The sequence below is a fragment of the Hoplias malabaricus genome, chromosome 10 (assembly GCF_029633855.1).
Source record: "Hoplias malabaricus isolate fHopMal1 chromosome 10, fHopMal1.hap1, whole genome shotgun sequence".
Classification (NCBI taxonomy): Eukaryota; Metazoa; Chordata; class Actinopteri; order Characiformes; family Erythrinidae; genus Hoplias; species Hoplias malabaricus.
In genome coordinates, this window is record NC_089809.1 from 24,219,490 (window position 1) to 24,246,434 (window position 26,945).

Consider the following 26,945-nt stretch of genomic DNA (forward strand, 5'->3'; position numbering starts at 1 on the left):
CACCTGTGTATTTTGCAGATCTGAAATGAACGTGGAGCATGATTTTCTACTCTCTCTCAAAGATGCAAACTTTAAGTACTGTTTATTTGATGGGGATAGTTCTGGTGGTCTACCAGGTCTTAGGAGTACCATTTTCTTTAAATGATTTTTAAACCCCAGTTTTGTATACTCCATTCTTTTCACTTATTTTTCTTTTACTTTCCCCTTTTTATTTAATTACTTTATTTAAGTGGACTGCATTCAGTTTAGTCTGGAAATGAAATAAATGTATGTGTCGTTATTGGTTTTGTTGTTATTAATTGTAATTAGAAGGAGAAATAATAGGCTTGTAAATTTGACTCTTTGCTATGTAAGTAAGCTAATTAACAAAGATGAGAAAAAATTTGATTATGGGATAACTTCACACATTTAGACAATGTCCCTCGTGTTTTGAGATGTTTAAAAGCAGATTATGAAGTGCATGATCCTGGTTTCATATAGATAGATGGTGACAAATGTGTTTATTTATTCATTATGATTAGTTTGATGAGCTATTATAAGGTCTTGGTGCTCTGATTTGGATTTGTTGTAGATTTTATTGATCTGTTTTTGTGTTGTTCTCCAACTGTCATCATGTATTATATTCATCCTTCACTTTATCACTTCCCCTCATTCATTTTTCAGTGTTTTTGTAGCATGTCTTAGCTTATGATCCATTACCTTTGTGTCTGATTGTAAAGCATTTTAACCAGGCTTCACATTGCACACTTAGTATCAGAGAGTATTGTTTTTGCTCACAAGCAGATTTCATTTTCCTCATTCTCAGTCCCTTCTCAGCCTCTTTACTTCCTTCCTCAAAATGTTAAGTTTTATTGCTGAGCCTGTAATATCTTCAAAACCAAAACTGCAATTAGAAATGGTTTGTGTTCCCTTTTATGCATAAAAGCATGTTTAACTTAAAGAAGAAGTTCCACATTTAGAAAGCACTTCAGAGCAGGGTGGTCTACCTTGCAAACCAGTGGTGTGTAAAGCATCTGATTTATGTGTTTGTGTGTATTTTTACTACAAAGATACAGAAACAAAAATTTCTGTTTGTTTTGGGGTATTTTTGTATGTAAAGCTGTTAAACTGACTGCATTTCTGTGTTTGGGCAGTCCAGTGAATTCTGAATTAGCTTAAACTTAGCTGTTTCACTCATCGTGAAAACATGCCATTTCTATTTCTTTCTGACTGTTTCAATCAGTGAGCAGTTTCAATTCAATAATTTTGTTTTTTCTGTGGTTGTTCACCTTGGTTCATGCTTCATTTATCTGTTTCAGTGATGTCTGCTTCAGCTTGGTCATTTCCTGCCCAGTGGCTATACCACAACTTAAGTATATATTTGCTTGGATTAAAAATGTTCTTTCTTGTATCCCTCTGGCATGTTTCGCTTTCTGGTATTCTTCCTGCAGTTGCCTTAAGCAACTCCAATTTGGAAAATGATGTACACAGCAAGTTCTTATTACAAGAAAAGTATAGAGTCACACAAACTGCTCTTGGCATCAGGTCAAAACCCACACTATCAACTGGCATTTTTTTTAAACCTATTACTGCCATTGAAATTGATGCATGCTTTATTTCTGCATTCCTGGATTGTTGTAATTCACTTGACTCTTGTGTAAAGTGATACTGTATTATTCCAGCCCAAAGCTTTCAAGCCTATAGAGAATCTTCCACATTTCTGCTGTCAGTGTGCTCTGGAAATATTTACCACAGGACTGGCATTTGACTTGTCCTATATAGTTTCACTAAACCACATACTTAAAATCTTTTTATGTAACTATAGATGCCAAAATGTCTGAAGATGTTCAGTTCAGAATGATAGAACTCATAATTCAGCTTTTTACCTGTACCATGTTACAGCAAACATATAAAAATATGTTTAAATATATATATAATAATAATAATAATAATAATAAAATAAAAAGCAGAGAATAAATATTTAATGTTGCAAGCTGCTAGCAGACAAACACAAGACTATATGACAAATACAAATATGACAATAGTTATATATTTACAAGTCCCAAATAAGGTATTATATATTAATGAAGATGAATTGACATAAAATAAGAAAGAAGGGACCATCTTAATTTTACGTTTACTTTAATTCAACCTGCTAACCTCTTAAGAAGTTTGATCCAACTCATCAACTAATGTGTCTCATCAATGTGTGAGAAAAGGAAATATCACTAAGCCCTGCACAGCCTTAACCTTCCTGGACTCATTCCTGACCCCTGGATGTCTGCTTGCTAGTTAGATAGCAGAAAATGTAAAATAGGCTTGACATGGACATTATGTTTACCCTCTAAATCTTAAATATAATGACTGCTGGAGTCTGTTTATGTTGAGCTCTTTTATTTATGGAGATGATTTCCAGCATGTTATGATTTTCTTCGGTTCCTAAGCTGTGTAGTACTATTGACTGTCTTAGACTTGCAGAAAAGATATCACTGTTGACTAATTTTCTATATACAACTCCAAGAATCGCTGGTATCTGCCAGAAGAGAACTGTGAGAAGAAAAGATTGAACATCTGGCACCCCTCAAGAATTATTACCAAACATCTGGTAGCTCTTACTGAATTTAACTACCCAAGATGTTTTACTTTGGCTGAGATTACCATCTATGATATTTATGATGGAATTTGATTGGCAGCACTGAAGAAAATATTCATATATTTTATTAAATACTAAATATGGTGACTCGTGTACAATATTATATATATTCTTATGCTTTATTTTATATTCTTATTATTATAATTACACATTGTTTTGTGTCATTGTGTTTAATATCACTAGAATATTTTTTTGAATGGAGAGTTTAATCTTAGATTAAATTATATTGTGCTAATTATTTTGTGCTGATCAGTATATATTTTGAATGTTCATGGTGATAGATTGAATATTTGTACACATTATATTGTGCAAAAAGATTTACTTTTTTTCTGAATAACATAAATATTATTTTGTATTAAAATGGGGACAATTTTCTGGAGCTGTGATGGTCAAAGCACATAGCAAACACAACTAAACAAAAACAATTCACATTGTGCTAATTTACATATTGTAGCCATCTGGTGTTGTAATGTGATAATCAGAATTGTAATAACTATACACATATAGATGAACCATGTTGTTTAGTTCTGCCCTACTGTCATCTTAGTTAATTTAGGCCACTTTCATGTGTAAATTAGTTTATAGTTTTAAAACTAATTACAAAGAATAATGCAGAAGAAAGTGCACTGTAATTACACTATAACTTTATGCTTACATCTTGAACTCCTGCTGGCTTTCATGAAAAAAATTATTTTTGTTTAAAACATGAGCGATGTGACATTTGGTAGGGAAGCAGGTTCTATTCTTAGCTTATTTCTCATGTATAGAAAGTGAGAGGAAGATAAAAGCTTTCAACAGTAATACAAATGTGCCTCCCCCTCTGGCCTACCTCTGACAAACTCTTAGCTCTATCAATAGCCAACATCTGGAAAAGTTTGACTGTAACGTTTTCCTTTCTTTTTAAAATACAAAACCAAACAGTTGTGTAGGAGATGAATAATTATGTTTGCTGGGGGTGCAGGGGGTATGGGGGGGCATGTATATAATATGTGATTTATGGCTAGGGTTAGGATTTTTTTGTAAGGGATGATGGAATTATGTTTGTTAGCCTGAGTAGTGTGCCTTATGATACAGAATTTCTTAGCTGAGTTTCCAGTATTATTCAAGGGCTGTCCAGCTGAATGCTTTTTAATACCTAGCATTGTTATTAATTATTATTATTATTTTTTTTGTTATTAACTGTTTACCGTTACAATTCCTTTATTCACAGGTTGTATTGCTCAGTGGCCATCTGGACAGTTGGGATGTGGGACAGGGTGCTATGGATGACGGCGGTGGAGTGGCTATTTCCTGGGAAGCCTTGTCTCTGATCAAAGATCTGGGTAAGATGCTTTTAAACAAATGATTGCAGATTTAAGTATTTTTAAAATGAAGCAATCAACAAGAATGGAGTCAGCTATTCTTTACTGTTCTTGCACATGAGGATTCCTATGAGATAAGTCCTATGTGAGTTTTTAGCCACAGTGTGTCAGGAATAACAATACAGATTTTTTGAACTTTAGAATCTAAATTGGAATCTCATACATGCGTTAGAATGCAAAGTTCAATAAATTATTCTTTTAAAAATGGTATGCAGCTATGCTTGCGGTGATTAAATTAATCTGATATCCAGTATTTATTTCTCAGTATAGTACACACTCATTTTTCCAGTGCAATACATTTCAAAGATGATTGCAAACAATAAAAGAACATTAAAATGGACAAATATTTACAGATAAAAACAAAAACAGAAAGAAATATAACTAGCAGTTATCCTAAAATGGAAATTATATTTTACAATTTTAAGTATTCACAGCTCTTACCATGAAACACACAATTGAGCTCAGGTGCATCCTGTTTCCATTGATCATCCTTCAGTTGTTTCAATAACTTGACTGCAGTCCACCTGTGGTAAATCCAGTTGATTTGACATGATATGGAAAGGCACACACCTGTCTATTAAGGTCCCATAATTGACAACCCTGTACAACCCCAATTTCAATGAATTTGGGACATTGCATAAAATATAAATTTGCAAATCCTTTTCAACATATATTCAATTGAATACGCTACAAAGACAAGATATTTAATGTTCAAATGGATAAATTTATTGTTTTTTTTTTTTTTTTGCAAATATTCACTCAATTTTAATTTGAGGCCTGCAACATCTTCCAAAAGAGTTGGGACAGGGGAATGTTTACCACTGTGTTACATCACCTTTCCTTTTAACAAGCTTTTGGGAACTGAGGACACTAATTGTTGAAGCTTTCTAGGTGGAATTCTTTCCCATTCTTGCTTGATGTACAGCTTCAGTTGCTCAACAGTCCGGGGTCTGCATTGACGTATTTTGTGTTTCATAATGTGCCACACATTTTCTATGGGAAACAGGTCTAGACTGCAGACACTCTTTTACTATGAAGCCACACTGTTGTAACACATGCAGGGACATCCTTGAAAAAGACGTTGCTTGAATGGCAGCATATGTTGCTCCAAAACCTGTATGTACCTTTCAGCATTAATGGTGACTTTACAGATGTGCAAGTTGCCCATGACATGGGCACAAACTCCCATACCATCAGAAATGCTGGCTTTTGAACTTTACACTGATAACAATCCGGAAAGTCGACATCCATGATTTCCAAAACCAATTTGGACTCAGACCACAGGACTCTTTTCCACTTTGCGTCAGTCCATCTCAAATGAGCTCAGGTCCAGAGAAGCTGGCTGCGTTTCTGGGTGTTGTTGATATATGGCTTTCGCTTTGCATGGTAGAGTTTTAACTTGCACTTGTAGATGGAGTGATAAACTATGTTCACTGACAGTGGTTTTCTGAAATTTTCCTGAGCCCATGTGGTAATATCCGTTACAGATGTCAGTTTTTAATGCAGTGCCGCCTTTGTTTAACATTGTTCGTTTAACACTGTTGGACAATTTGCTCACGCAGCTGTTCACAAAGTGCTGAACCTCGCCCCATCCTTGCTTGTGAATAACTGAGCCCTTCAGTGATGCTCTCTTTATACCCAATCATGACACTCACTTGTTTCCAATGAACCTGTTCTTCTGTGGAATGTTCCAAACAGGTGTTTTTGAGCATTCCTCAACTTTCCCAGTCTTTTGTTGCCCTGTGCCAACTGTTTTGGAACGTGTTGCAGGCCTCAAATCCAAAATGAGTGAATATTTGCAAAAAAATAAAACAATAAAATTAATTTGTTTGAACATTAAATATCTGGTCTTTGAAGTGTATTCAACTGAATATAGGTTGAAAAGGATATGCAAATTATCGTATACTGTGTTTATGTATGTTTTACACAACGTCCAAACTTCATTGGAATTAGGGTTGTACATGTCAGGGCACAAACAAACTAAGAAAAGTCCAAGGAATTGTCAGTAGGCCTCAGAGACAGGACTGTATTGAGGCACAGATCTGAGCAAGATGGAAGCCACTCCTTAGTAAAAGGCACATGACAGCCCACTTGTAGTTTGTCAAAAGGCACCTAAAAAAATTAAAATTTACCTAAACAACTTTTTGTCTGATGAAACAAAGGTTGAACCCTTTGGCCTGAATGGAAAGCATCATGTCTGGAGGAAACCAGGCACCGCTCATCACCTGGACAGTGCCATCTCCACAGTGAAACATGGTGGTCGCAACATCATGCTGTGGGGATGTTTTTAGGCAGCAGGGACTGTTAGGTTAGTCAGGATCAAAGGAAAGATTAATGCAGCAACATACAGAGACATCCTTGAAGAAAACCTGCTCCAGAGTGCTCTGGAACTCAACCTGAGGTGAAGGTTCATCTTCCAAAAGGACGACCCTAAGCACACAGGCAAGGTAACAAAGGAGTGGTTTCAGGACAACTCGGTAAACTGTGAATGTTCTTGAGTGGCCCTGGCAGAACCCAGGCTTGAGCCCGATTGAACATCTCTGGAGAGATCTGAAAATGACAGTACACAGATGTTCCCCATTCAACCTGATGAAGCTTGAGAGGTTCTGCTAAGAAGAATGGGAGAAACTGCCCATATATAGGTTTGCCAAGCTTGTAGCATCATACTTAAAAAAACCTTGAAGCTGTAATTGCTGTCAAGGCTAATTTCGGCTTTGTAAATGAGCTAAGGCTGTGAATACCTGTGATACATGTGATATATATATATATATATATATATTTTTTTTTAATAAATTTGCAAAAAATTCCGAACAAACTTTTCAGTTTTTTTCATTATAGGTTATTTTGTAAGTAGAAAACAAAATATTTAATCCATTTTGGAATAAGGCTGTAACATAACAAAATATATGCGCTGTGAATACTTTCCGGATGCACTGTAATTGTTTTCATTGTGGACATTAAAACAGCATGGACTAGAGGAATCAAGCAGAAGGCTTAATTGTCCGACAAAAGTCTGTGGCGCATGCTGTGCTGTAACAAAACTGTCTGTGCTGCTGTTGTAAAGTGTATGAATGGCTCAGACTGTGAAAACAAATGTCCTACTTGGGGACAATAAAGAATCTATCTGTTTCTCTGTCTGTATTTCACCACAATCCAGAGACAAAATAGTTAACCAGCTCACCTTTCATAAACAACATGACTAATGAAACTAATGAAAAATATTTAATACTGTTTAAAAAATACTTCACAATTTCCCTCTCTAATGTTCTAATACTTTTACTGATCGGCTACAACATAAAAAACAATGACAGGAGAAGTGAAGCTTATTGAATATCTAATTGAAAAGGGCTAAACTGTGATGGCTAGCTGACTGAGTCAGAGCAACTCCAAAAATTACAGGTCTTGTGGGGTTTTGCTAGTATGCAGTGGATAATACCTACAAAAAGTGACCCAAGGAAGACAGTTGGTCGACCAGTGACATATTAGAGTGGTGGTTGTATAAAGTTGTGGCTGATCAGTGTGTGTCAACAAATTTACGAAACTTTCACATCAGTATTTATCAATATTTTGTTTATGTAATGAAATAAGGGGAAAAAAAGGGGAAATAAGAAAAAAAATGGGTTTTTTTTCTGCATATGCCTATTTTTATCCGGCAAATTCAGTGCAGCCAAATATTCCTAGGAAAATATTTTTCTCATACATTTTCATTGAAAGTTGTACACCAGATTAGTGAGAGCGTGCATATAAGAAAATATTCTCAAAATAAACTAAAAGGTCAAGCTTCTTGGTGTAGTACATATTTCCAGACAAAAGGAGAAAATATGGCATTGTAAATAAGAGGAGAGGAAGCAGAATTTTGTTTTGTGAACAAGAGTTTAAAACTTTGTGTTTTGTGTTTTGTTACCCCTTCGCTTTCCTGCAGCTGTCAGGCTGGGTTTGCTCATTAGATGTTTGGAAACCAGATTTCCATAAAATATTTTTCAATTCAATGTTATTTCTAGTGCTCCAGAAATAACTCTGAACTGTGTGTGTATGAAATCCTCAAATTGGGCAAGTGTTGATGCAACAGTTAATTAGCTTGGAGATCTTTATATCTTATCTTAAATATGTGTCTACCTGAGCATGTTCAGAAACTGTCATATTTGGGCAAAATGCCATGGCAACTGCAGCTGCTTTAAATGGAAAAATGAGGCCATTCTTACTGAGCCAAGCTGACACAAACCTTTCTGACAGCCAGAGATAATTAGGCTAACTGGTTTAGTCTATTTAGAGTTGGATATTACACTACTGCCAACCAGTGATTCTCAGTTGCATTTCTATATCATTTTAGTGTGTTTTCACAGGTGATAGTTTGGACCAAGGTTAGTTGGGCTTCATCTCCCCTCACTTGACAATAACTGGTTTGTAGAGTCTTATGTAGGACACAATACACATAAACATTCATTCATTCATTCATTCATTCATTATCTGTAACCGCTTATCCAGTTCAGGTTCGCGGTGGGTCCAGAGCCTACCTGGAATCATTGGGTGCAAGGCAGGAACACACCCTGGAGGGGGCGCCAGTCCTTCACAGGGCAACACACACATTCACTGACACACACACTCACACCTACGGACACATTTAAGTTGCCAATCCACCTACCAATGTGTGTTTTTGGATTGTGGGAGGAAACAGGAGCACCTGGAGGAAACCCACGCAGACACGGGGAGAGCACACCAACTCCTCACAGACAGTCACCCGGAGCAGGACTCGAACCCACAACCTCCAGGTCCCTGGAGCTGTGTGACTGTGACACTACCTGCTGCACACATAACAAACACTTAAGTTATTTACATATGTAATTTTTACTTATTTACCACGCCCTTATTTGGGAAAAAGTAATGCAATGGGAAACACTATAGTTAATATAGTTGCTTTTGTTAATGTTCTTTACAGCAACAAACACAAAAACCAACGCATTACATGAGTGGGACTGGGGAGAGGTGTTATATTTTATTCTCCCTCGTATGCAACTTTGCACTGAAAGCATGTGAACTGTTTAATATTGCACATTAACTCTTCACAGATGATGCAGTGTTTTCTCTTAAGGTGTCATGTTATCTTTAGAGTAATGACTTTACAGTTAAATGTTTTTACTTTTTTTTTTAACAATTTTTTTTAATTGAAGACAGTAAGTCAGGCCTTCTCCTGGCATTCACACACAGTTTTCTTTATACTGCTTAATTTTCCTGCAATTGGTCTGAATGTCCGAACGATCCACCCCTTTTGGTCATTTGCATTTGGAATTTTTTCAAATGTTACCTATTATCAAATGAGAACATAAAAGTGATAATATTAAAGTCCTGAGGGAGGATCATAGTGATAGTCCAGTTGGTGGACATGACCTGTCCTGCCCCATACATAACACTTTTCGTTATGTATCAGTTGTATGGGGAAATACTATAAGTTGTTTGCTATAGAATCTTTTAAAAAAATGTCTTACCCATTGTATTAATACTGTGTCTCTTACACATTATATCATTGAAATCATTTATCATGTAACGTGCAAAGTTTTTGAGATCATGTCAAGATGTACAGTAGAGCTGCCTTTTATTTTTTTAATTTCCAGTTGATGCTACCAATATCTAGAAGTTATTTATTGTTCTATGAAGTTTTAAGGGGTTAAGATAAGGTAAGAATTCACTTCAAAGCAAAGGGCTTACTGTAAAAATATGAGTTACCACAATTCAAATTATACAAAAATTAGGAGACTGAGACAGTCATTCTTGCATTAGATCTGAGCAAATTGCTTTTATGGATCTGCAAGAATATGTAGCTGCCATAAACATTGTTGCTGGAGAAATACAAAGGACATAAACAATAAAGGAGAAAACTTTTCTGGACTTACCCAGTAAGTCACACTTTCACATAGCCAGTCAAAATAATATCATATATTTTTGGATTGTGGAAGTAAACCAGAGCATCCAGAGGAAACCCACAGAAGTACGAGGAAAACACACCAAAGCCGTCACAGTGTCAGGAACGCGAAGTCGGACTGACAGAGGCAGACGCACACGCTACAACACAAATGTTTATTTAAACAAAATAACAAAACAAACACAAACAGACTTGAGGGCAAACACAAAGCGAGGAACAGATGAGGCAGACTAGAACAGGAAATGTGACGAGAAACAACATGCCTAGGAATGAGAGCGAGAAACAACATGACTAGAAATAGGAACGAAACAAGAACATGACTAGGAATTCGAACAAATGACCGATACGAGGAACCGAGACAAAGGGACTTAAATACATCTCACAGACAAGACACACCTGAAACAGGTAACGAGGATGACGGACAAGGCGGGACATGGGCGGAGACATGGGCACTAACAAACAGAGCAATGTGCTGAGAGAGCACATGGTGGGGCGAGTGCCCTGAAGTGAGTCACTAACAAGGCAGTAGCACTAAATCTTTACACCACCATGCCACCCCTTTTTTTTTTTTTTTTTTTTTTAATTGTGTTAAATATATGCTTGTTTGTTTGACACTGGATAATAAACTTATGATGACATCTATGTTTGGAAATTCAACAAATTAAAAAGTGGTTTGTGAGTTTTGCACAATACTGTATTTGTGCAGCTTTCAGATTATTTTAAATTATATTGATATTCTGTGTTATATACCTAACTGATCATCTTGACTTATATTGACATTAGCTATGCGTTCCAGTATTGAAAGTGTTGGTATGGATGTAAAGTGAAATCATCTGTATTTGGCTCATAGTGTCTCCTCCTTGGTCCTCAGGACTACGCCCAAAGAGAACTCTCCGGACAGTGCTGTGGACTGCTGAGGAAGCCGGAGGAGTGGGAGCTGCGCAGTACTACCAACAGCACAAAGTATCTATGTCTCACCATTTAATAGAATGAGTGTATTATTAATATGATGCATATAGTGCACATGCTGATCTGTGTATGTGTCCCTGTGCTCCCATATTTTCTGAAACTCACATGCACTGACACACACACATTAATTTCCTCTGGAAGTGGCATTCATCTCTTCAGATTTATTTCTCTCGTAATACTGAAAGAAAGGTTATGTAATGTCCATAATTAATCAGACCTCAGCTTTGTACAGCTATATTTTACTCTTTGGAATAATTTTCTAATGCATTTGATGTCAAATCAGCATGGTAGCTATACACTGCTGTGAAGATTGTGTGGATTTACTGTTGAAGTTTGACTTTAGAGGATTATCAAAGAAGGCAGCAGCCAAGGGCCAACCGAAGTTCAAATGCTGCATTTGGTCACTAAAGCAGCGGTTTTACTGTTTTCCATCCAAGTACGTGGAGGGTGGATTGAATTTAACTTGGTTTGGACTAGATGGGTGCTACTGAAAATTAATTCAGCTGCTTTCTTAGTCTCAAAGCCTTAAAGCGTAATTGACAGTTATATTATTACATTTGAATGATAAGATCTCATTCCAGCCTCAGGAGACCTTGATCTGTCCCTTATTCTGGAGATGAGATTATTTCATAAAGGATGCCTTTCATAAAGGATACATTCCATAATAGAGCTATTAAATTTAAAGCTGTCATTCTTTATAAATTGTTATGTGTGAGTTCAAGCTGCCAACCAAACCCCAGTTTCCCAAAACACTGTTGTACATAGACTGGTAGGACATGCTGTATAACAGCAAACACTTTTAGTTTATTTAATATTCTTCCAGTGAATTTAACCACTTCAGCAATAATAATAACTTTGAATTTTGACCCATAATATTCTGAGTTTGTTCTTATTTAAAATATCTTTGTTCATGCTCATAAATATATTGTTGCTGTTCAATGAAAATCTCCAAAATAGCAACTTTAAAGGAGAATGAAAAAACCTTCTTATATTTCAATAGAAGTCAATGTAAAAAGTAATTTTTGGAATTCCAAAGTTTTAAAATTTTCATTCATCATGAAATTTTCACACAGCGTGAAGGACAGTAGCTGTGTTCAAATGATGTCATAAACTAAAAATGGAGATACAAACTTTTGTTTGACATCAATGATATACTGTTTAATCCATATTTTCAATTCAAAAGATATTATGTGTGTATATGCAGAATATATATTTGCTGAATATATGTTAATAGCAATATAAATTGAATACCCAATTCTGATCATTGTACACTGACCTTCTCAGAAGTTTCATGCTTTTTTGAAAAAGGTAGATATATTTATGGACACCAGTTTTCATTGGAACCTGCTGAAACAATTTTCTACACTCTTTGAGCTGGAGAAATGATTAAATTCTGCTTACATCCGTGATTTTCTCTCTTATGAAGGGCTACAGTACAGCTCATTATAAATCCCCTCAATAGGTTGAATCAGGTGTGCTGGAACAGAGGAACTGCTAAAGTGTACTGTGCTATTCTCATCCAGTCCAAAGCTCTGTGTATAAAACACTCATTTAAATAAAAACACACTCTATATTCCTCCTCTCTGTCTTTCCAGCCAGTGCAGTGTAACATGACTTTTACACAATATTTAAACACCTGATTCAGTGATTGACACTTCAATTAAATAACATCAAACATGAAATCTTTCACTGGAATGTCGTAATCTTTTTTTATTCCCACTACAGGGAAACATTTCAAATTTTGACCTAGTGATGGAGTCAGATCTGGGCACATTTGTCCCCATGGGCCTGCAGTTCACTGGCAGTGACAAAGCCAGAGCCATCATGAAGGAAGTAATGAAATTGCTGACACCAATCAATGTCACATCTCTGGAGGAGCATGGAGAAGGAACTGACATTAACATGTGGATGAAAGCTGGAGTACCAGGTCAGTTTAAATGACAGCTTCCTTTAACTAAATCTGTATTATGAGCAAAACATGCATTTTTCAGATTCATCAGTGTACTTAGGAGCTGTGCAAAGGAAAAACATGAGCAATGGCCTTTGCTGAGCTTTCTCTATCTTTTGGCTTATTGTGTTTTAGATTAAGTCTATTTAAATGCATTTTCTGTAAGATAGGCCACTCAAATTCTTTCACTGAGTAATGCATCTCCTGAGCTGGTGAAGTGGTGTCAAAGTTAACATGTGAACAACTGATAAATAACTAATTCCACTATTTTTTTTAACTAATTATGCATTCCCTAGTTTGATCCTCAAAGCAATCCATATTTCTTTCATAAAACTTGCTGCTTGCATGTTGTAAATTGCTATGAATGTGCAGCTATAGCTTTCTCTTTCACATTCAGCTTGTAAATGACAGATTCTACAGATGTTTTGCAGTGTATTATACTGATGCTGTCTGTTTTATTTCCTCTATATCAGTCAAACATATGTATAGTACACTTTAACAAATGCCAAAATACACTAAATCCAGAAGTAGATTGGGCATTCATACTGAACAAAGGCCAAAGCAAATGCTGCAGCATCACACTTTAAATTCTATCTAAGAAATGGAAGCTTTAAATAATGAGCTGCTTTTTGTATGCAGGTGAGTAAAAAGTCGCTTTTAAATGTCACTAACTTTGAGCCAGTCAACCTTGCTTGCATCTCATCTCCCACACTTGCAATTTCCTTTGTGCAGTGAAGCTGTTGTGCTTTACTTGCTCTGGCCCTAAGGGACTTGCATCGCTGACAATTTAATGACTAAAAGAATGGCATTAATTGTTTGAGTTCAGGCAAATACCCATGAAATTACCAGTATAATATACTTAGCTAGAGTGAGGGAAGCTCTGATATGTGACATCACAAGGACAGGGTTGGTCAGGTACAATGAAGTGTTGCTATTAGAACTCTGAGGATTTCACACCTAGCAGACAGGCTGCACTTTTTATAGCAGCATTGGCGCTCATTTCTGTCATTACGTCTCAGCTTTTTAGTCAGTGTCAGATTTATCGGCATTGCCTAGAACAGAAATGAGAGACATGATTATGAAAGAATGTTAAAAAAATGTGTAGGGTGTTAATGCTATTCATAGGTTTTTTCTCAGCTGTAGTAAATTTGATCTTTTTTCCATTTTCCAGTTTTCGTTCCTCACCTCTGGTAATTGTCTGAGAGGATTTTAGTGTGTCCTCCAACTGTCTGTATGTGTGTGTGTGTGTGTGTGTGTGTGTGTGTGTGTGTTTCTTCCAGGTGATCCAGTTTCCTCCCATAATCTCACAATGTTAATAGGTTGATTGGCTGTGTGAAATTGTGACCACACTTACATATGTGTGTGTGAGATGCCCTGTGAAGAACTGGCACCAGGGTGTGTTCCTGCCTTGTGCTCAGTGATTCTGGCTAGGCTTCAGACCCACTAAAACCCAGAATTGGAGATTAATAAATGAAGAAGCGTTCTTTCATTTGAACGTTTTTCAATTCGTTCATTCATGTAAATACAATTCATATACAATATACAATACACCATCTATCATGTAACCACAGGATAGATCCTGCTGTATTTAAATTAAAAAACATTGATAAAACCAAAATTGCACCTGATGCTGTTTTTAGCTAAAGCTAAATTATGTATGCTGTGTTACAAACGTGTTACAAAGTTTGAAGGGTACAAACGTCTGTAAAGCTACCATACCTGGTAGTAAAACTTACAAAAATATAAAGTAGCAACTTATAAACATAATAAATATTTAGCTGTAGAAGTGTTTAGGAAATAACTGCAGTACCATTAACCAAACCAACCAACCAAAGTCAAAGTTCACAATCTACTATTTAAAAAATCTTGGCCCTTGCTTCCAGTCAGTGAAAGCACAGTCAGTGAAAGAAAAACATTACTAACAATTCAGGAAGAAGAAAAACACAAATACAAAGGTTTATAAAACCCCCTAAATATTGTCAGCACATTCTCTTGTCAGATAAAGCAAATTACAACTTATTTGGATCAGGTGGGTTTCATTATGTTTAACATGAATCAGGCTAAGATCAACATAGTGACTGTATAATACAGGTTCTGAATGTTCTTGGAAGTAATATATTTAAACAATTTTTAAGTACTTTTTTTCAGATTGCATGCATATCAAAGCTGTATATAATATCAAACAGATTGGTAATGATATCTCCTGATGACTATTAAAAATGTGGAGCATACACGGAGACTTGGGAAATGTATAGAGGATCAGGTTACTGTTCAGTGGGCCAAAGCAAGCATCTTAAACAAATGAGTCACACACGCGCACACAGCTGTCTAAACATCTACAGCAAGACAGAACAACTGGCTGAGATTGTTCCCTCACACTTCCTTTATGTGAGAATTTTGTGCAGCATTTTAAATGTAATTTTACCCTGCAGTCTTCTTTCTTCAGTGAGCCAAGGTTTCAGCTAATTCAATATACTCTAATTTGGGAGAAATCCAATCAGGGTACTTTATGTCCAAGTCTATACAATCACATCTGCATTTAAAGATTGTGAACTTTATTTACCCTATGATTTTGTCTCTTAAAGCTTATGGCAGTTATGGAGACCTGTAGGTTTTACACCACTCTGTAAAGTTCCAGAGTAGAATTAAAATTAGTGGCTCAGCAAGCAGCTTCCTATTTTAAAGGCTAAGCAAGTCTTTGTTGCCTGAGGAATAGCTGAGGGTTTGGGATGGAGCTGCGCCCATCTGGAAATAGTAAAGAAAGTGGAAAACTCTTTAACTGTAAACGCATGTGCTTGATTTCTGTGCTCCCATTTCTCCATTTTATCCTAGAAACAATAAGAATGTACTTTAAACGTGGACTGGAAAACGTTGCATAAAGGTCTATTACAAGTATCAGGACTATTACTGGCTTAGTCTTTTTAACAGTTATTATTGGCTTAATCATTCTTTCATCATTGTGTACAAATTATACCAATGGCCAACCTTGTGATTCACTGCAAAAGCATAAAAAAAATAGGATATGAAATGAACAGTCCACAGTAAGAATGCTTCGTAACAGAAGTTTCTTATCCTCTGTTCTTCACATTAGGGCAAACATTTCTCTGATCTTAAAAAGTGTTATTGTCACCAATGAAAATATCACAAAAAATAAATTAATCACAAAGTGGAATTAAAATGGAAATGAATGTAAAAAAAAATTGAATTACAACTCCTTACATAGTGTGTCCACTTATGCCTGCAAGTGAAAGATTGCAGATACAATGCAACCACACCATCTTACTTTTTTCCACTGAAGTAAACACAGCCTTTGCACCTAATCAACTAAAACACAATCTTTTCTGCACATCCTAATGAACAGTTACCCTTTAATAACATAAATCTATATAGCCTGTGCAAAAGTTGGGCACCCTCCAGAGTGTCAGGATCGAGGGGCGGATTGAGGAAGGCGGACGCATTCGCTAAAACACGGGTTCTTTTAATTAAACAGCGGCAACAAGACAAACAGAGATGAACCTAGACATATTAAGCTAAACAACAAGACAGAGAACTGGAATATAACGAAAAGGAGAATAACACTAAACGACAGGACCTCACGGAGAACACGACAAAACAAACGAGAAAGGAGAAACTGTGGAGACAGACGGACAGACTTGAAAACACGACTGACTAAACATGACAAACGAGAATGTGAATAAAAATGTACGACCAACAGGACGTGACACAATAGGGCTTAAATACAGAGACAAACGAGACACACCTGGACAGATAACGAGGACGGGTAACACATGACACGGACGAGGAGGCGGAACAAAGGCGGAGACTCGAACATAAACAAAACGGAGCCATGTGCAAATAAAGCACATGGCGGGGACAACAAACTGACAGGACGAAGGCGTGACAGATGCCCCCCCCAAGAACGCGCAACTCCTGGGCGCGTACTCCTAAACCCCCCAGGAGCTGGCACAGGAGAGGGCACGGAAAACAAGACAGGACAACAAACCAACGGGTGACAGGACTCAGGACAGGACGGGAACAGACACAGGAGCTGGGGACACGACAGGACCGAATATACTAGACGGGACATGGGACATGACAGGAGACTGACAAAGGGGGGCCACAAGAGACGAGAACGGACTGGACAGGACAGGAGTGGACACATGGGAATTGACGGGAGACTGGACTGGAGACAAGACAGGGGACTGAACGTGGGACGGATACGGAGACTGGACACATTTGGGGACAGAAGACTGGACATGAACAGGGGACTGGAATGGAGACGGGACTGATGACAGGACCGGGTGCTGGGACTGGACGGGAGCAGAGACTGGTGACAAGACACTGGACAGGATAGGAACATTAGACTGGACAGGGGTATGTGACTGGACAGAAGACAGGACAGGTGACTGAACGCGGGATGGATACCGTGACTTGACATGTTTGGGGACAGTGGACTGGACAGGAGACGAGACAGAGGGTTGAAACAAGGACTGGACAGGAGACGGGACATAGGGTTGAAATGGGGCCTGGACAGGACTAACAGGGGACTGGACATGTTTGGGGACCAAAGACTGGACATGGGCAGGAGACAGGACAGGGGACTGGAATGGAGACAGGACCGAGGGTTGAAACGGGGACTGGAGAGGAGACGAGACTTGAGACTGGACAGGGGGTTGAAACATAGACTGGACAGGGCTGACAGGGAACTGGACAGGACTCACAGGAAACTGGACTGGACTAGGTAGGGGAACAGGGACCAAGACATTCAGGGGGACAGACACAAACACAGTGACAGGGACCGGGACAGACACAAAGGCAGAAACGGGTACAGGGACAAGGACAGAGACGGGAACCAGGACAGGGACAGACAATGGAACCAAAGTAACAGGGGGGTGCCCAGGACTGGCTAATGTCTGTGTGGCAGTCTGAGGAACCAGCCTGGGCACAGTTCTGGGGATCGGCCCTGAAGTCCTTCGGGCCGACCTACGGACATGGACAGGGGAGGCCGTAGCCACAGTCACGGGTACAGGAGAGGCCGTAGCCACAGTCACGGGTACAGGAGAGGCCGTAGCCACAGTCACGGGTACAGGAGAGGCCGTAGCCACAGTCACGGGTACAGGAGAGGCCGTAGCCACAGTCACGTGTACAGGAGAGGCCGTAGCCACAGTCACGGGGACAGGAGAGGCCGTAGCCACAGTCACGGGGACAGGAGAGGCCGGAGCCGCCATAGTCACGGGGACAGGAGCGGCGGGAGCCGCCATAGTCACGGGGACAGGAGCGGCGGGTACCGCCATCACAGACACTGGAGCGGCGGGTGCCGCCATCACGGGGGCTGGAGCGGCGGGTGCCGCCATCACGGGGACTGGAGCGGCGGGTGCCGCCATAGTCACGGGGACAGGAGCGGCGGGAGCCGCCATAGTCACGGGGACAGGAGCGGCGGGAGCCGCCATAGTCACGGGGACAGGAGCGGCGGGAGCCGCCATAGTCACGGGGACAGGAGCGGCGGGAGCCGCCATAGTCACGGGGACAGGAGCGGCGGGAGCCGCCATAGTCACGGGGACAGGAGCGGCGGGTGCCGCCGTCACGGACACTGGAGCGGCGGGTGCCGCCGTCACGGACACTGGAGCGGCGGGTGCCGCCATCACCGGGACAGGAGCGGCGGGTGCCGCCATCACGGACACTGGAGCGGCGGGTGCCGCCATCACGGACACTGGAGCGGCGGGTGCCGCCATCACGGACACTGGAGCGGCGGGTGCCGCCATCACGGACACTGGAGCGGCGGGTGCCGCCATCACGGACACTGGAGCGGCGGGTGCCGCCATCACCGAGACAGGAGCGGCGGGTGCCGCCATCACGGACACTGGAGCGGCGGGTGCCGCCATCACTGAGACAGGAGAACCTGCAACGTCCTCCTCGGAGGCAGGGGAACCTGCAGCGACGTCGTCCTCGGAGGCAGGGGAGCCTGCAGCGACGTCGTCCTCGGAGGCAGGGGAGCCTGCAGCGACGTCGTCCTCGGAGGCAGGGGAGCCTGCAGCGACGTCGTCCTCGGAGGCAGGGGAGCCTGCAGCGACGTCGTCCTCGGAGGCAGGGGAGCCTGCAGCGACGTCGTCCTCGGAGGCAGGGGAGCCTGCAGCGACGTCGTCCTCGGAGGCAGGGGAGCCTGCAGCGACGTCGTCCTCGGAGGCAGGGGAGCCTGCAACGACGTCGTCCTCGGAGGCAGGGGAGCCTGCAACGACGTCGTCCTCGGAGGCAGGGGAACCTGCAGCGACGTCCATGAAGACTGAAGAACGTGCGACGACGTCCACGGAGGCAGATGAATCTGCGACGTCGTCCACGAAGACTGGAGAGGCGCGTGCCGCGCTCTCGAGGACAGGCGCAGCTGGAGGCGCCGCGTTAACTAAGACAGGCGCGGCAGGAGGCGCCGCGTTAACGAAGACAGGCGCGGCAGGAGGCGCCGCGTTAACGAAGACAGGCGCGGCAGGAGGAGCCGCGTTAACGAAGACAGGCGCGGCAGGAGGAGCCGCGTTAACGAAGACAGGCGCGGCAGGAGGAGCCGCGCTCTCGAGGACAGGAGTTCGTGCTGCTCGCCGGGCTCGCGCTGGAGCTGTAAAGGGTTTAGGGGGTTTCACAGGCGCACCCATCAGATCACCTCGAGGTGCGCCCCTGTTAGCCTCAGACCTCGGAGTTACGGAGGTGAGGCTAACAGCCCCTACCCTTAACGCCCCCCCAAAAATTTCCCCGGACCTGAGGGGGTAATCCTCCAGCGAGGGGGGAACTCCAGCACGCTTCTTCCGCCGGCTCCTACGACTCGCGCTGGAGCAATCACTCGACTCATGAATTGACTCATGAATCGATTCCTCCCGAAGGCGTTGAGCCACTGTGGCATGCATTTGTCGGAGCCGGCTATTCCACATCGCAGCCCTGTCGAACATAGAGTCTGTGCTAGCTGCGTCCTGGTGGTCGTACATTCTGTCAGGAGCGAGGGGCGGATTGAGGAAGGCGGACGCATTCGCTAAAACACGGGTTCTTTTAATTAAACAGCGGCAACAAGACAAACAGAGATGAACCTAGACATATTAAGCTAAACAACAAGACAGAGAACTGGAATATAACGAAAAGGAGAATAACACTAAACGACAGGACCTCACGGAGAACACGACAAAACAAACGAGAAAGGAGAAACTGTGGAGACAGACGGACAGACTTGAAAACACGACTGACTAAACATGACAAACGAGAATGTGAATAAAAATGTACGACCAACAGGACGTGACACAATAGGGCTTAAATACAGAGACAAACGAGACACACCTGGACAGATAACGAGGACGGGTAACACATGACACGGACGAGGAGGCGGAACAAAGGCGGAGACTCGAACATAAACAAAACGGAGCCATGTGCAAATAAAGCACATGGCGGGGACAACAAACTGACAGGACGAAGGCGTGACACAGAGTCAGTACTTACTAACATCTATTTGGCAGGAATCAGAGTTTTCAAATGTTCTTTGTAGCCAGCTGAAAGTCTTTCAGTTTTTGTAGGAATTGTTTTCCACACCCTTCTTTGCTGAAGGGCTCTAGTTCTGAGATGTTCTTGGGTCATCTTACTCTCATTCATGTTCTAGATGTTCTGTAGCATAGTTTTAATGCTGAGTTTTAAAGAGTTTTGTGACAAGGTGTCAGATGAGGTTTTCTTCTTATGACTCTTCCATGAACATTGTTTGTTCAAGCAGATTTGCACAGTGGAAAAGTGCACAACTACTTAAAACATTTCTGCAGGTTCTTGGCAGTCGTAAGAGGTTTTAATTTGACTTTCGTACCGTCAAACCAACAGTCCTCTACAAGGATTTTCTTTCTAGATTCCATTTTGACCTTCACCACTCCTCTGAACTGCCATTTCTTAATAACATTCATCACTGTGGAAACCGCAAGCTGACAACCCTTGCTTGTCTTCTTATAACTTTTCCTCTTTCATTGGCATAGATTACTTTCACTCATTGTTGTAGATTGTTAGGACAAGGTTTAAAAAATCTGCAAATTTATAAATTTTTGAAATCGGATCCAGCTGACAGTACCTAATTATACTTGGTCACCAGTCTGTTTTGCTAATCAGATATTGTCCCAATAAATAAATATAATAATAATAATAAAACAACACTTAGGGTGTCCAGACACAGGCAAAACTGAAGTTTTTTTTTAATTTAGCATTAGGATATGCCAAAATACACTGTGTTTTTTGGTGATTAGCTGCAGGCTGTGTTTGCTACTTCTCAATTTAAGAAATTACAAAATATGTAATGTGGCCAAGGTGCAAAAACCTTTGCATACAAATGTATTTATCAAGTATTCCAGACCATGAGTGCTACAAATATGGAAATAAGGATGCAGTTCCCCTACCAAAGTTATAGCAGCAGAGTTTACGTGTGAGATTTTTTTTTCCTTTTGCTGCTATCTTTATCTATTCATGAAGTTTGTTACACAGTTTTGGCATGTTGTGACCTGCCATCACTGGTATACAGGCATTAGGGAGTTAGTAGGGAGTTAGTTGCACAGGCTTTTTTTCATTTTCTGTTAAATTCTACATCTTTTCCTTCTCTCATTGCCCTATTTCTGTGAGGAGTAGATTTACAGATATGGATAATATTATAAAAAGCATTTTAGAAGTATTGTAGCGGTATGATGCATTCAGGCAATTTGCATGAGAGGAAACATGTCTCTGCGCTACAGTTTGAAGATTGGTTGCTGTTATGCATGATTAACCACATATTTCAACCTCTGCTTCCCTTTCCAGGTGCTAGCCTGCATACAGCAGACAGTAAGTACTTCTGGTTTCACCACTCCCAAGGTGACACAATGACAGTGCAGGACCCGCTGGAGATGAACCTGTGTTCTGCTGTGTGGGCAGTGGTGGCCTATGTTGTTGCAGATCTCGATGAGATGCTCCCCAGATAGCACGATGTTTCCAGACCCATTCTTTTTAGAACCCACATACAACCTAAAAAGAGATCTGATTCAAGACAGTTTATGGGCTTAGATGGATATGTTAAGAATCTAAATTTTCATAATATTTCATCAGGCATTTGTCACTGTTCAGTATAATAGAGGCTAGTTGAAAGTTTATGTTCACGCTGTAATATATTCTATAGTTTTAAATTATACTTTTAAATAATGTACAAATAAAGTTACAGTGTTAAATATCAGTTTGCTCGTAACCCTCAGCCAGCCTTTTGTGTATTCTTGTTGTGATTCAGTATTTTGGTTATGATATTATACATAATGTGAATTTTTATTCAGTCATTTGGACCAAGGTTGTGAAAGTACTGACATGGCTTGCAAAGAAAAAAGTTTTCACTGATCATAAAATGGTTTAGGAACGCCCATGCCCGTGAGTGAATGTGTGAATGTGTGCCCTGTGAAGGACTATCACACCATTCAGGGTGTGTTCCTGCCATGTAACTTGGGGAAGTCTACAACCCTGAACAGAAAAAGCAGTTACAGAAAATTGATGGATGAATGAAATTCAGCCGGTAAATCATAAAAAATTCAGAGGTAATATATTATTTTTTTTAACTCTGAAAGCTTTTCTCTAAAACTGAAGACAATTGACTGCTCTGGGTGTGCTATCAATGAGATACATTTTAAAGGAGAAGAATGTGTCCCCAAAACTGTCCTGTCACATTCTGCAGATGACTTCAGGATGTGACAGGACAGTTTTTGGGGACAGTCTTTTAAATTTTAACTTTGAAATAATTTATACCTTGTGTGTGTCACTACAGAGGTATTGCATGTGCTTGTTTATTCAGGAAACTAATTGTGTAAAAGCTGTGCACATATGTGTAATGTACTTGTAAACATGTCAATTGATAGCCTTCACAGTCCACACTTTTAAAGACCACTTTTAGAGTTATACCCTGCTATAATTAGAGTACCAAGCAAGTGAACAGAAGTGATTTTTACATGATCATATATATATAATAATGTGGTTGGATATTTTGCTTAAGATGTTTTACATGTTTATGAATTTTTGAAAGCTAATCTGCAACAAAACAAACTTGCCTGTTTTAAAATAATTCAGACATTAATTTGTGTACCAAGTTCTTATGAAAATTTTACTGCATTCAGTTTTTGTCATGAATCAACCTGTAGTAACAAATAAATAATCCATTCAGATTTTTTTATTGCAGTGTGTGAGTAAATGAACATTGTATAAGGGAATGTTGTTCCTGTTGTGGAATGCAATAAATCTTATCTCTGGTCTTGGAATGTCTTTCCAGTACACTGATTAAGCCACGGTATTCATGCTCATCGGTTGCAGGTGTTAGAAATTCAGCAGGAAGAGTCAGGAGACTGGAGTTTGGCAATGACTGGAGTTTATTTACACATACACAGGATAATGTATGAATACAGCTGGGAGATCGCAGCTAACACAGGATGATCTGAAGTTTGGAGACTGGAGGTTCAGCTTCTTCACGTGCATGCAGAAACACACAGGCACAGCTTGGTCATCAGTTTGTCACCAGTTCCTTTCTATGGCCAGTTCACACTGTACCTGGGACAATCCAGTCTTTTCCTAATCCAGTCTAACACCAAATATTTTAGGAGGGTCTTATATATATTAGAGAAGTGGGGGAAGGGAGTATCAAGAAAAAGAGTTTGAGGAGGGGTAAGGGGAGAATACAGAAGATGAGAATACAGTGAAGAAATTGTTAGAGATAAAGGGGGAGTGATTGGTGGGAATGGGGGATAGGAATATGAGGGGAATAATAAAAGGTCACACGAAGATATAAAAAGACCATGTAGTTTCTCTCAGTGGTTAACTGCTGGCCTTATGGCAAGAGTTTGAACTATATGGGATGTAATTTCCCCATCTCTGTAGAAAAGAAAAACATTCCTAGAATATGGGTTGTCATAGCCTTTGACTACCCATCATGCAATATTCTGCACCTGCTTCTCTGAATATTTTTTCCAAGACAATGTTATTTTTGTGGTTATTACTAAAAAAGATAGTGTTCCAGAAAATCAGAAGCACAGGACCATGTCCCCTGTTATGACAGCTGACATAAAAAAAGACATCTTTCCTCCTGTGTGTTGCGCTAGGTAAATAATTCTTTATTCATTTGATATTCACTGTTGTTCACCAGAATTTAGTCAATCCTTCTTCCTAAAACAGTCAGGCCAAGACTTGAGCTTTCAATCATTTCAAAATGCCCATCTTGGAGAAGAAATAATTACAATAAATTAAGCAGTAATGTTTAATTGCTTACACTCCAGGCTGTCAGTGTAGTGAAACTAAGTTGTTTGTAACATTTGATTAAATCATGCATCTGTGAACGTTTTACACTGTGATCAGTCCTGATTAAACATGTGACTTCCTGTTTCTATGACAACGTGAATATTTTGGAGTATATTGGTGCCCAGCTCGGTCTTCCCACAACTCTTCTTTGTGCTGTGTCCTCCAATCTAATCCTAAATAATGGTATCTTCAATACTTAATAAAGGGATTTGTGTGTGACCTCAGGTATCGTAACTGCTTGAGGTGTTTTAACAGCTCTCTCACTGACAGTTTGATGGATGTTGCTGGAGTTGTCTAACATATGTTCATTTTCAGAAGTTGCTGCTGGTAAAAACAAAACTGATGTAATCTGATATTAATAATTTCTCACTTGTAGCACCCTGACAAAAATGGAGCAGTTCTGTTAAAAGTGCAAATTCATTCAGTTATTATCACCTTTGTGTTGATACATAAAAATAGAAATGTTAAAGTCTGAGTTACATAAAGTGCATTTAATCTTGATTTGGAGACAGTGTTTTAATATTGACATGTATCTTTAATAATACAATTATTTATGTAACAATATAAATTACATATATAAGAGATCTATTACACTCTTTACTGAATGTAGAGCAAATTGAGGATAATTATTTACTATGTGGTCTTCTATGGTTTAAATGGAACTTAAGCCTTTAATTATTAATGTGCCATCAATTCAAAGAAGGCTTAGCTTTGATCAAAATATAAACCTGTTAATATTTCATGGCTGTGCTTTTTTTTTCCTCTCTCACACAGATCTTCTAGTACACTCTTGGGTAAAGGTGACTGCATCACTGTAACTTTGATCTCTGACACACAAGTCTTGTACTCTACAGGATGTTTGAGCAGAGGTCATTAACCTGATGATGACAATTAATGAGTCAGTTATGGAATAAGTTAAGACTGAAAACTTTACTAAAGTTTTATTTAAGATGTGCAAGTTATATACATTTTCTTAAAGAATTGTGTTGTTTTATTAGTTTCGGCATTATTTGGCATTTAAACCAGACCTCTGACTGTAGAGGCAGAGTCCCCTATGATGTGTATAATGAAGTAAAATGATAGCAACACCTCAAAGTCGGCTGTCACAGAATAGAAGAGAGTCATTCAGATGAAACACGGAGAGGCAGCTGGAAGCTTTTAACCCACATTGTATTTGTTAGTGAGAGTGAGCTGGAGGCTCATGAGGGCACTGGAGAGAGCGGCTTGTGGAAACAAGGGGAAACCGCTTTCTGTTAAGTCTTCTGTTTGCCCTGCTACACTCTACTGGCTCCTACAGGACCACGTCCTGTTGACATTCCCAGCCAACCCCAGTGTGGTAAAGCATAGAGGTACTTTCAGCTGCTGATAGACTGCACACTGATCTTAAAAGCATTATACGAGTGAATGGTTTTGAAATCCAGACGTAATGCTGTAATTATGACGTGATGGCTCAGAAAGAACAAAGAATAATTCACTGTGTGAATTTACGGGAAAAGACCAGTCAACAAAAAAGTATACGACACTTCAGTTGGCCTTAATGCAAAATTATACCTCACAGTGTACCAGATTTCTTTGCATACCAGTAGTAGAGTGATCTTTCTTTACATACATTTTGTTCCGTGTAAAGCCCATCTATCATGTGTGGTATTTATAGAGCCCAAGTTCTACCTCTTTTTCAGCCCACTACATCAGGCCACCTTGATTTCAGCCTAATAAATATATGTCAGAATGCCTTTATATGCAGTGGAGACCTAGAACAAAGCCTGTTCCAAAGGTGACAGAGATAAAAGTAGGATAAAACTGAAGGACGTTCTATGGGATGACACGTGTTGAAGTTTCACTATGAGCTGAAGAGTTCAGTTCATCTCTCTGATTCTTAAATGCTCTCAGCAGAATTAAAGCTTGATTTTCCACAGTGCTACCATGCTGGGTTGGTGAAGTCTGGCACAGGCCCTCTTCAAAATAGGTGAAGCAACAAACTCTTTCTGAATTGCTTCTAAGGTAAAACAGTTCAACACACTTGTAGGAGAACACTTACTGCCCTGTTTTGTCATGTTAGCTAACAGTTGTTAAAACCATGGTATTAGGGGGCTTCTTAGCCACCCAAAGTGAGTGAACTCCATGTCCTATCTTGGCTTCAGATGGCCATGTCTGCTCGAGATGAAATCCCACTGTAAAAAGTAACTGGAACATTTTGCAAGATGATTTAGAGTAGTTGAAAGTTGACAAATCCCTCTAAGAAGCTGTCTTCAGGTCAAATGGTCAGAAGTTCTCTCCAGAGTTCTTTGGCATTCCTTCAACTTGGCTTTGACTGCTAGTGATCATTTGTTACTTCAGATCAGCTTACAGTACCTTTCACCACTTGCCCCATTTGGATCTACAGCCACTTGATGACCTCATGAGCTGCTTATATCTGTATTTTATCTGTTTTGAGCTTTGTTTGCAGATGAAGCATTTGTGACTGTATTCCACTTATATGGCATAAAATTCTCATTTAATACGGTACTGTCATTCAGATTCACACAAATGTGCAGAAAAGCAGATTCCCACAAGGCAAAGATAAATAGCAGCATAAAATTTATCGCTCTCTTCAATAAAACAAGAAGAGTTTTGAGGGAGCGACCATGAATTAAAGACTTCAAAGGGCTTACTGCAGAAAGCATCGATTGGATTAGGTTTCTTCTGTCGGTTGTTTTGACTGTGGATCTTACCATAACATTTTCTCTGCAAGGGGCTCTGGCCTAAAGATACGTTATCTGCGGCTTTAATGTTTTGACATGGAAGAGTGGGAGAGAGGAAACAAAAAGGGTCAATCCAGTTTGG

At 39.9% G+C, this 26,945-nt stretch overlaps 1 protein-coding gene across 4 annotated transcripts in view; it reads left to right on the plus strand.

Moving 5' to 3' along the window:
• LOC136708446 (carboxypeptidase Q-like) overlaps window positions 1-23,079 on the plus strand; it is a 37,830-nt gene extending 14,751 nt beyond the window's left edge. For 3 of the 4 annotated variants that reach the window (XM_066683011.1, XM_066683009.1, XM_066683010.1), the window contains exons 5-8: window positions 3,843-3,954; window positions 10,782-10,873; window positions 12,605-12,806; window positions 21,621-23,079. In XM_066683011.1, coding sequence (XP_066539108.1) covers window positions 3,843-3,954; window positions 10,782-10,873; window positions 12,605-12,806; window positions 21,621-21,781 — 567 coding nt within the window. In that variant the 3' untranslated portion in view covers window positions 21,782-23,079. Of the gene's footprint in view, window positions 1-3,842; window positions 3,955-10,781; window positions 10,874-12,604; window positions 12,807-14,107; window positions 14,307-21,620 lie in introns of those variants that run through there. The other variant, XM_066683012.1, reaches the window with a different exon arrangement.
• The last annotated feature ends 3,866 nt before the right edge of the window (window positions 23,080-26,945 follow it).